Source organism: Leopardus geoffroyi, chromosome D1 (genome assembly GCF_018350155.1).
Source record: "Leopardus geoffroyi isolate Oge1 chromosome D1, O.geoffroyi_Oge1_pat1.0, whole genome shotgun sequence".
NCBI lineage: Eukaryota > Metazoa > Chordata > Mammalia > Carnivora > Felidae > Leopardus > Leopardus geoffroyi.
The window spans coordinates 56,951,639-56,963,504 of NC_059329.1; the positions used below are offsets into that span (position 1 = coordinate 56,951,639).

At 43.9% G+C, this 11,866-nt stretch overlaps 2 protein-coding genes across 2 annotated transcripts; both read left to right on the plus strand.

The window, feature by feature from the left end:
* The first annotated feature begins 4,874 nt into the window (after nucleotides 1-4,874).
* LOC123600403 (olfactory receptor 2AT4) lies at nucleotides 4,875-5,863 on the plus strand. The gene has a single exon (XM_045482468.1). The coding sequence runs from the start codon at nucleotides 4,892-4,894 to the stop codon at nucleotides 5,861-5,863; it is 972 nt and encodes a 323-aa protein (XP_045338424.1). The 5' UTR covers nucleotides 4,875-4,891.
* Nucleotides 5,864-10,698: 4,835 nt separating this feature from the next.
* LOC123602408 (olfactory receptor 2AT4-like) lies at nucleotides 10,699-11,632 on the plus strand. Its single transcript, XM_045486901.1, is given in 2 exon segments — nucleotides 10,699-11,261; nucleotides 11,263-11,632. Coding segments are annotated over 2 exon segments (933 nt in total).
* Nucleotides 11,633-11,866: the final 234 nt, after the last annotated feature.

Below are 11,866 nucleotides of genomic sequence, written 5' to 3' on the forward strand. Positions count from 1 at the left end.
ACACTTAAGAGACTAAAGAACAAACTGAAATTTCTGATTGTTGCTGACAATTTCAGCTTAGAAATGGAGAAGAAAAGAGAAAACCTTTTTCCCAATCTCTTCCCACATGAACACTTAAGCTTCCAGATGATCTAGAGAAAGAGCCTGCGTCTGGAAGTCAGAGGCCTGGGTTCTGGTCCTAGCTCTGTGGCTGACTGATCCCATGTGATCTTGGGTAAGCCCTTGACCTTCTTGTCTATAAAGAAGAAAGCTGGCTGGACATTTCCAGGTTTGGTATTTTTATGATTTAATGACATAAGAGAGGTTTTGTCACAAATAAGAGAAACCGGACAGTTCTGGGAAAATCAGGGAGGGAGTAGTTTTAGAATCATCGGAGTTGATAAAGCAATGATATAAACGTGACCATGGATTTGCTCATGGGTCGTTTATTCAGAGGGACATCGCAATGTATGAGAGGAGTCATTAGATCCCCTCAGTTGAAGATCTCCAATTCTGTGGGTGCTTGGAAGCACACATCCCCCCTTGCTTGATGAAGGGACCCTCTGGGGTAGGGACTTGTGCCTTTGGCACTGTCACAAGAATACAGTGTTCTTCTCTGCAGCAGTGGCTCCTAAGACCCTAAGTTTCTAGTTTACTGTAATACCTCCTTAGCTGGAGCTAGGGAAGCCTACAGGCTAGTGGACATGAAGTGACTCATCAGGAACATCTGCTCTGCAGCAGTACTAGTTAGGAGGGAGGGAAAAAATCATATTACACAGGAATGCCGTCCAATCTCTGGTTCTGCCATTGGTTAGAGTATACCTGTAACTTTGACTCCTATCAGGAAGTGACTCCAACAAAAGGCATCCTCTGCCATTCCTTTCATTGAAGGAGGACAAAAAGCTATACCTTGTTTATTCAAGGTATAACTCAGGTATAATAAAGCCTACAAATATTAGGTACAGATATAGGTCTAGCTGTAAATATAGATAAAGATATAGACATCATAGACATCCACAGATATTGGTATAGATACATAGATATATAGAGATAGATATAGATAGATCAGCTAAAGATATGGCACATTTCCAGCAACCCAGAAGATTCCCTTGTGCCCAGCCCAGTCAAATAAATCCCTCCACAGAATTTAGTCACTGTTAGGACTTATATCACCATAGATTAATTTTTTTCTATCTTTGTTCTTCAACTAAATACAATATGTAGTCTTTTGGATATGGTCTCTCTCATTCGAAACTGAACTGTGAGCTTCATACATCTTGTTGCATGTAACAATAGTTCATCCTTTTTCCTTGCTATGCAATATGGATGAATATACCATGATTTGTCCATTCTACTGATAATGGACATTTGGGTTGTTTCCATTTGGGGATTATAAGTAAAAGCTGTAATGAATATTTTTTATCAAAGCGGAATTCACCAATCATAAAATTCATGATTTTAACCATTTGAAAGTGTGCAATTCAATGGCTTTCCATGCATTTACAGTGTTGTTCAACAATTACCACCATCTAACTCCAGTAGCTTTTCATCACTCCTCAAATAAACCCCGTATCCATTAAGCAGTTACTTCCCATTCTCTCCTTCCCTAGTCCCTGGGGATCACTAATCTTTCTGCCTCTGTAGATTTGTCTATTCTGGACATTTCATACAAATGGAATCATACAATATGTGACTTTTTTATCTGACTTCTTTCACTTAACATAATATTTTCAGAGATTACCCACATTGTAGCATGGATTAGTGTTCCATTCCATTTTTGAATAATACTCCATTGCATGAATATACTGCATTGTGTTTATCCATTCATTAGCTAATGGGCATTTAGGATGTTCTGCTTTTTGACTATTATAAATAATGCTACTATGAATATTCATGTACAAGTCTTTGTGTGACATATGTTTTTAATTCTTCTGGATTTATATTTAGAACAATGCACATTTTTATACATGTATCTTGGTGGACACAAGCAGTCCTATCTCTTGGCTTTGTGTCCATATGTGTAATTCCTGGGTCACAGGTTTTAGAAGGTGTACCAAACAGCTATCCAAAGTGGTTGTATCATCTGCATACTCATAAGCAATGTATTGGAGTACCCCTTGCTCCGTACCTCACCAACACTTGGCAATCCTTTTCACTTTAGCCTTTCTGGTGAGTATGTAATGGTATTATTTTATTTTAATTTACATTTCTATGACAACAAATAATGTTGAGCACTCTTTATATACTTTTTGGTCATTTGGATGTTCTCTTTTGTGAAATGCCTATTCAAGTCTGTTGCTCCTTTTCCTGAAGGGTCATCTATCTTTTTTTCTTAATTTATGGAAAGCTTTTATATGGATATATGCTGGATACACATTCTTTGATATATGTATTAAAAATATGGAAATATCTTCTCCAAGTCTGTGTCTTACCTCCTCATCTCTTCATGTTGTATTTTGAAATTGAGGTAAAATTTACACAGAAGGTAATTCACAGATCTTAAGTGTATGACTCAATGAGTTTTCATAAACATAAACACCCATGTAACCACCACTCCACTCAATACAGAAATGTAGAACATTTCCATCACAACAGGAAGCATACTTTTGCCTATAACTTGCCAATCCTCACCTCCATAGACAACCACTGTTTTGATTTATAACACTATAAATTAGTTTTGCCTGTCCATAAATTTAATATTAATTAAATCACATAGTATATATTCTTTTATCTTTCTCTGGGCTTTACTTTTGATATTTTCTACTGATCTATTTTCCAGGTTTCTAATCCTATCCTCTTCTGTGTCTTCTTGATTGTTGGTCACATTTTCCTGCCTTTTTGCATGTCTAACAATTTTTTTATTATGGGATGAACATGTTTATAATAGGTTCATAGAGGCCCTCAATGATATCTTTCACCAGATCAATTTTTCCCTTGCTTTTATTTATTTATTTTAATTTTTAAAATATTTGTTTATTTTCTGAGAGAGACAGAGTGTGAGTGGGGGAGAGACAGAAGAGAGAGAGGGAGACACAGAATCTAAGCAGGCTCCAGGCTCTGAGATGTCAGCACAGAGCCTGACACAGGGCTTGAACTCATGAACTGTGAAATCATGACCTGAGCTGAAGTCAGCTGCTTAACTGACTGAGCCACCCAGGCACCCCTCTCCCTTTGTTAGGAAACAGGGTAAGGGCTGATCACCTTGAGCTAATCAAGGCTTGAATTAGGCTTGGTTTTAGTTTTCATAAGATTTAGTCTAACTTTGGTTCTCCTGGGCCTTGGGTTGATAGCTTGGCTGGTCTCTGTCTCCTCAGCCCTTAAAGTTTGTGGAAGATCTGTTCCTATCCTTTGGAGGTTTTGAACTTATGTCTTTAGCAAGCTTACCACCCACCTTCTCAACACACACACACACACACACAAACACACAGCTTCAAAAATTTTGAAAATGTTTTAAGGTAAGACTATTGTATATTTAAGGGAGGGTCTTTCTCTCTAACCTCTTAAGCATTGTGAGATTTGTCTTTTAGAAGCCTTCAGTCTAGCTTCCTAGCCTCTTTTGTATGGCCCCCAAATTCAGAAGCTGTCCCACAGGGAAAACTTGTTATGCATTTAGAGAGTGCTTTACATTTCCAATATGTTTTGCAAATCCTTTTTTTTTTTTTTTTTTTTTTTTTTTAAATTTTTTTTTTCAACGTTTATTTATTTTTGAGACAGAGAAAGAGACAGAGCATGAACGGGGGAGGGGCAGAGAGAGAGGGAGACACAGAATCGGAAACAGGCTCCAGGCTCTGAGCTGTCAGCACAGAGCCCGATGCGGGGCTCGAACTCCCGGACCGCGAGATCGTGACCTGGCTGAAGTCGGACGCTTAACCGACTGCGCCACCCAGGCGCCCCTTGCAAATCCTTTTTGATTGCCAAAAAGCATTGCTGAGCTTTCCTTCTCTCATCTGCGTCGTCTGCCTGGGCCAAGTCCAAGCTGCACAATGGTCCCCAGATCAAATATTCCCAGAGAAGAAAAGAGCTGGCGATTGACCGTTCACTTGGAGGGGCCCTCCTCCCTGGAGTTCTATTCATCTCGTCCTTATTGTAGCCATGTTTCTCTAACTTATTATTTTTTAAAAAGTGTGATTTGTGTAATTTATCCAGGTTTTCCTAGTTGTTGCAGCACAAGTGTTGGGTTTTCACGACCTATTATATCCTATACAGGAGTAGAGGTCCAGACACATAGCTAAAGAGGTATATGGAAGAACCACTGGTCAAGGCATACAAGCAAGAAATAGGTTTAATAAGTATGTGAGCAGCAGCATGTTGCAGAAAGCTTGGAGAAAGCAGCCCTTACAAAGCAAGATGGTAGAACTTTGAGTGAGTGCAAAAGAAGAAACACAAGCTTAAGGACTTGATTTGGGAGATCTGACATCCCAAACCAAACAACATGGAACCTAAGATGAAGGTCAGAAGAAATCTTTCCAAGTACTTTTCACAATTATAATTCAATAATCAACTGTTTAGATCCGACTTTCCCAGTAAAATGTAAACTCTAAGAAGGTAGGAATTTTGCCTGCCTTCTATACTTTCACCACTGTATCACCTGAACATAAGTGTAATGATTTCCATTTGGTAGGTTATTAGTTAAGTAGTAATTAATATTTGTCCAAAGAATAAAGGTAGGAATTTTGGATTCACATGGTAGAAATCAACACCACAGCCTACCGTCAGTCTTCTAGAGTTGGTTGTAAATAATTGTGATTATATTAACTATATATATATATATATATATATATATATATATATATACATTTATATTAACATTATAAAATCTCATTCCAGAATCCTTTGTTTCTATGATTTCCAGATATTCCATTGTCCAGATGTTCCAACTGCCTATCCCCCAGAAATCCAGATCTGCCTTACTATGGAGGCCACAACTTGTAATGGATCAGTGGATGGATCACCAGTCTTCTATCTGGTGGGAATCCCCACTTTGCCAGAGACCTTCTTCCTCCCTATGTTTTTTATTTTCCTCCTCTTCTATCTTCTCATCCTTATGGGAAATGCCCTGATCCTGGTGGCTGTGGTGGCAGAGCCCAGCCTCCACAAGCCCATGTACTTCTTCCTGATCAATCTCTCTACTCTGGACATTCTCTTCACCACAACCACTGTCCCCAAGATGTTGTCCTTATTCCTGCTTGGAGACCACTTCCTCAGCTTCCCTGCTTGCTTATTGCAAATGTACCTCTTCCAAGGCTTCACATGTTCAGAAGCCTTCATCTTGGTGGTCATGGCCTATGACCGCTATGTGGCTATCTGCCGCCCACTGCACTACCCTGTCCACATGACCCCACAGACCAATGCTTCACTGGCAGCCTGTGCCTGGCTTACCGCCCTCCTCCTGCCCATCCCAGCAGTAGTCAAGACCTCCCAGATGGCATATAACAACATTGCTCAGATCTACCATTGTTTCTGTGATCATTTAGCTCTGGTTCAGGCTTCCTGCTCTGACACCATGCCCCAGACCCTCATGGGCTTCTGTATTGCTATGGTGGTATCCTTCCTGCCCCTTCTCCTGGTGCTTCTTTCCTATGCCCACATCCTGGCCTCGGTGCTTCGCATCAGCTCCCGAGAAGGACGCTCAAAAGCCTTCTCCACCTGCAGCTCCCACCTCCTGGTGGTTGGCACCTACTATTCATCCATCGCCATAGCCTATGTGGCCTACAGGGCTGACTTGCCACTCGACTTCCACATCATGGGCAACGTAGCATATTCTATTCTCACACCAATCCTCAACCCTCTCATTTACACTCTGAGAAACAAGGATGTCAAGGCAGCCATTACGAAAATCACATCTCTCAAGACCCAGTCCGGGATAAGAGCCCTTGAGCTTTAGATATAGCTAATTCTGCCCTCAGGACACCAAATAACTATGCCCAGAACAGATTAGGAACTCCGTAAATACCGCTGAATAAATAAATTAATGCATACAGAATAGTAAAAGAGAATGCAACTGAACAGACACTTCCAACAGGCAAAGTCGGGTAGACAAGATGATCCATCCATGGATTTCAGTCAAACTTTTAATGAAAATAAAGTCTAACCATTGGAATAAAGTGCTGAGTCCTTCAGGACTGTTAATGATGCTCTTCTCATTATCAGCAAAGTCTATGAACAAATCCTACCCTCCCTCATATATGTTCTAAGAGATGCCAGGGAATTGATCTCTGCAGGGTGGTGGGTACAGTGCCAACAGGAGTACCATCTTGAGGGGAAGCACCCCAGGAGACCTGCCTAGAAGCAAAAAGCTGAGGGTTTAGTGGACCATGGCTCACCTCCCAACAAGGCCTTGTATGGAGACACCGCAGGAGCACCAGTGTGGACCAGGTTTAACAGGTGAGTAGGGCTAGGGATAAAGTGCTCCAAGACAGGCAGAGAATGCTGGGGTAGGGAAACAGGGTAGGTAGTCCAGAGCCTATAAAGGAGGACCAGGGATCAAGAAGACACTAGACACAGGCAACCAGGATCCAGGTTGACTGTGCACATGTAGTCTGTGGGAACTTGGACCACATATCCTGGCGGAGCCGGGCAAGGGGGTGCACTTAATGGGTGGGATCCAAATAATCTTGACCAAGGCTTTCCCACAGGAAAGCAAGGCCGATGATAGCAGCCACCACTGGACACACTAGCAAGCCCTGAGTCCTACGTGTTCTAGGCTTGTGTAAATGATGTCTGAGCGTTCTTTCTGTAAGCATCACAACAACCCAGGAGGTCACAGGTGAGGAAAATGAGCTCTAGGAAGGGAAAGTGACTTGCCTAAGATCACACTGCTAGAAATAAGAGCTAGGATTGGAATCAGGTCCTTTCTGACTCACACTTGACCACTAAGGTCCATGTGATAAGATGAAGGGAAAGAACCCAGCTGGCAACAGGTGCTCATGAGGCAAGATAGTCCCTGATCTCTCCCTTTGGGGCATGGGCCATTGTGCCATCTGATCAGCCAACCACAGAAGGGACCCTCAGAAGAGGGCTCATTGAATTGGAAACCCCCCAGAGATATTTTCCTCCAAAGCCGTCACTGTCCAGATGAGAAAACCAAGGCTCAGGGGCCCAAAGTCATAGCAGGCAGGTGGCAGAGCTGGTCCAGGAGCCAGCACTCTTGGTTGCCAGGTAGGGCTCAGTCTTTTGCAGCAGGCTGGCTCCAGAACATCTTCTGCTCTCACCCTCCCCAGCCATGGCCTTGAATGGACTCTCAGATTCTTGCTGGCTGAAGGGCATAGCCACTCCCTGGCAGACTTGGATGATGAGAGGAGAAGATATACGTGAGTGTGGCATCAGGTTATGTGTTCCAGTGACTGATTTTTTTGTCCTTCTCTGTAACTGGCTGGTGGACAATGCAGAAAGGGAGCACCTGCCAGGGCAAGTTCTGTGCCCTGCCTGAGAAACAGCAACTTTTGGGCCCTGAGCACACGACTGCAACACTCAGATATACTGTGCAATTCAGAGTAAAACAAGGACCCTAACCTGTAACTTAAGTGTAAGAGGGTCCAGTCAAACTTGGATATTTCCTAGGATGGGCTAGTTGAACAATGCTTTGAGATACCAAAAGCGAAATTCTTTCAGAAATGATTATTGGTGCCCCTGCTGGTGCCAGGTGGTGGCCCAGCACCTGCCTGGTGTGCCTGTTGGACAGTCCAGCTCCGCGTGGCAGTGAGAAGCCACGTGCCACCTGTCCTCCCAGGTCATAGCATCTGTGCTTCCATTTGCACAGCGGTGGAGCAGAGGAGGGAAGAGAAAACAGCTGGAGTTAATGGCCCCTTAGGACCCCTCTGGCCTTGGCTCTCTGTGTTCCTACCTCTCTGATGCCCTACTCTGCCTCATCTGGGACTGTCAGCCACAGCTGCCTGAGGACAAAGGTGCCCAGGGCAATGCGGTTTACATCCATTTGGGTCTGAGAAAATCCCAGTGGGCTATCATCTCAGGATGGGGTTAGATATCAAGAGATAGCCCTCTCAATTTGGGACAAAGAATTTTCACCCTTTTGCTAGATCCTTGGGTCTGACTTCTGGAACATTTCAAAGGCGGCTTTGAATTGACAGATACCAGGTCTTGATTTAGCACTCACCATATAGAACTCAGATAAAAATTTGAAATATAGAGTGCTTGGGTGGTTCAGTTGGTTAAGCGTCGTGATCAGGTCATGATCTCACAGTTCATGGGTTTGAGCCCTGCATCAAGCTCTCTGCTGTTAGCGCAGGAGCCTGCTTCGGATCCCCTGTCCCCCTCTTTCTGCCTCTCCCTCACTTGCACACTCTTTCTCTCTTTCTCTCTCTCAAAAATAAACATTTAAAAATATGAAATATAGATTTATCTGTTATCAATGAAAAAAAAAAAAAACAAAAAGGGAAATAGAAAACCTTAGTCCTAGTATTTTTCTCCCTCTAAAAAGTTGAACTTCTGGATCTCCAGGAAACAAGGCATAGAAGAAAGAGCCCTGTTTTGGGAAACAAAGGCCTGAGCTCTGGTGGGGGCTTTGCAACTTGCCTGTGGCACCTGGGAAAGCCCCTGCCCTTTCTGTGCTCAGTCTCTGGCCTGTGGGGGGAAGTGGTGGGACTTGAAAATAAAAGTGTTTTTTCCAGTTTTTATATTGGTGGTCTTACGCATGAGAGGTGTTTTAAGAAGAGGGGCATCTGGGTGGTTCAGTCGGTTAAGCGTCTTTGCTTCAGCTCAGGTCATGATCTCATGGTTCAAGAGTTTGAGCCCCACGTCGTCAGGCTCTGTGCTAACAGCTCAGAGCCTGGAGCCTGCTTCGGATTCTGTGTCTCCCTATCTCTCTGCCCCTCCTCTGCTCATGCTCTGTCTCTCTCTGTCCCTCAAAAAATAAATAAACATTAAAGAGGTGTTTTAAGAAGAAAGAGAATTTAGAAGTGACTCCAGAAAAATCATGGGGACACCACTCATGGAGTCACCAGGATCAACCAGACAGGAATACCAGTTATCAACATGGATTTCTCAGGGTCGCTTAGTCCAAAGTGGAGGGTGAATCAGTATTTCTTTTAGCTCAACCCCCCAGATCTGTGGCTTGAAAACATTCCCTTCTGATTCCTCTGAAAGGGATTCTTTTTTCCTTTGAGCTGCTACTGCAAACCAGTTTCTCTTTATGGACAATGCCTCCCAGGGCACATGACAACTTCTGCCCAGGCACGAGTCAGCCTGCTGGGTGGGGGGCGGGGGGCAGGGGGCATGCAATGGTTAAACAGGAGCACTGCTGAACTGAGGCAGCCAGTGGGAAGGTAAGTTCAATGGAGTCACACAGATATTGTCTTGGATTCTTTGTTGCTGCCCAATTGCGGGAGAATCCACTATCTGTTCCGACTCAGGAATGATTCTTCCCATCAAGAGCATTTTCAGCATTTCCCTTCACTGTAACCTAACAAAGAGCCCCACACCCAGAGACAGGATATGGAGACAGGCAGAACCACTGCACAAAGCGGCTGAGAGAGAAAGGAGCGATTCCCTGGTTAGTAATTATGGTGGGAAGACAGCATGTTGCTATAAACCTTGGAGAAATCAGTTCTCCCTAGCAACTTGGTAACAAAGATGTCACTTTTTATTTTTAATTAATTAATTAATTTAACAGTTTATTTATTTATTTTGCATGAGAGAGAGGGAGAGAGAGAGAGAGAGAGAGAGAATCCCAAGCAGGCTCAGCACAGAGCCTGACTCAGGACTTGATCCCACGAATCATGAGATCATGACCTGAGCTGAAATCACGAGTCAGATGCTCAGCCAACTGAGTCATGCAGGTGCCCCAAAGATGTTACTTTTTAAAAACTTAAAGCAAATGCTGGGGCGCCTGGGTGGCCCAGTTGGTTAAGTGTCCGACTTTGGCTCAGGTCAGGATCTCATGGTTTGTGAGTTTGAGCCCCACGTGGGGCTCTGTGCTGACAGCTCAGAGCCTGGAGCCTGCTTCGAATTCTGTCTCTCCCTCTCTCTCTGCCCCTCCCCCACTTGTGTGTGCGCTCTCTCTCTCTCTCTCTCTCTCTCTCAGAAAAAAATAAACAATAAAATAAACATTAAAAAAGCAAATGCCAAAAGAAAAAGGAGCTTAGGGACATGGTTTAAGAGATCTGTTATCCCCAAAAAGGATGATATGGGACATGGGAAAGAGAACCAGTTCTTCCATAACACTTAACCCAACTACAATTAAATTATGTGATTCAGGGGTGCCTGGGTGGCTCAGTGGATTAAGCATCCAACTTCAGCTCAGGTCATGATCTCATGGTCTGTGAGTTTGAGCCCTGAGTCAGGCTCTGTGTCAACAGCTCAGAGCCTGGAGCCTGCTTCGGATTCTGTGTCTCCATCTCTCTCTGCCCCTCCCCTTCTCTCTCTCTCTCTCTCTCTCTCTCTCTCTCTCTCTCTTCCCCTCAAACATTAAATAATTGTGTGATTCATTGCTTAATGTCTCTGCCACTAGAATTAGCTCTATCACATTGGAGACTGTCTCTGTCTTATTCAACTGTCTACTATATACCCAGCATGTAACACACGGTTTTGTATATTGTAGATATTTTTCCATACTTTACTATAAAAGAAAAGAGGGTTTCCTTAATTATTTAGTAACCATCACATAATTATCATTCCAGAATCACTGATTGTTCTGGTTTCCAGATATGCCTGGTTCCCAGATGTTTCCCCTACCCACTTCCTTAGCATCCAGATTAACCCACCATGGAGACTAGAGCCTATAATGGATCAGAGGACTCCTCAACCATCTTCTACCTGGTGGGAATTCCCTCTCTACCCAAATCTTTCTTTCTTCCTATCTTCTTTGTCTTTCTCCTACTCTACTTACTCATCCTGCTGGGAAATGCCCTGATCCTGGTGGCTGTGGTGGCAGAGCCCAGCCTCCACATGCCCATGTACTTCTTCCTGATCAATCTCTCAGCCTTGCACATCTCCAAGATACTGTCCCTCCTCTTACTGGGGGACTGTTTCCTCAGCTTCCCTGCCTGCTTCCTGCAGATGTACCTCTTCCATAGCTTCTCCTGTTCAGAAGCCTTCATCCTGGTGGTCATGGCCTATGACCGCTATGTGGCTGTCTGCCACCCACTGCACTACCCTGTCCTCATGACTCCACAGACCAATGCTGCACTGGCAGCCTGTGTCTGGCTCACTGCCCTCCTCCTGCCCACCCCAGTGGTGGTGCAGACTTCCCACATGGCTTTTGACAACACTGCTCACATCTATCACTGCTTCTGTGACCACCTGGCTGTGGTCTAGGCCTCCTGCTTAGCCCCAGGCTCTCATGGGCTTCTGTATCGCCATGGCAGTATCCTTCCTGCCCCTTGTCCTGGTGCTTCTCTCCTATGCCCACATCCTGGCCTCGGTGCTTCACATCAGCTCCCGAGAAGGATGCTCAGAAGTCTTCTCCACCTGCAGCTCCCACCTCCTGGTGGTTGGCACTTACTACTTATCCATTGCCATAGCCTATGTGGCCTACAGCGCTAACCTGCCACTCGACTTCCACATCATGTGCAATGTATATGCTATTCTCACACCTGTCCTCAACCCTCTCATCTATACGCTGAGGAACAAGAATGTCAAAGCAGCCATCACCAGAATGGAATGTCCCCAGGACCCAAAGAATGCTGGGGAACCCTGATTATACTCACAAATGTCAATAACAATAGAGGAAGAAGTAGACAATTCAGATAGCCAGATAGAACAATAATTCTCAAAATACAGTCTTAATTGTTCCTCCTCCGTTGCAATAATATAATGATTTTCTTTCCTTAATTCACAGATAAAATGTATAGGCTTTTTCTAGTCAATTAAAAATTTTTTTAAATGTTAATTTATTTTTGAGAGAGAGAGAGAGAGAGAGAGGTGGAGAATG

What these genes read in the sequence shown, in the direction of transcription:
- LOC123600403 (XM_045482468.1), top strand. Translation starts at nt 4,892, where the DNA reads ATGGAGGCCACAACTTGTAATGGATCAGTGGATGGATCACCAGTCTTC.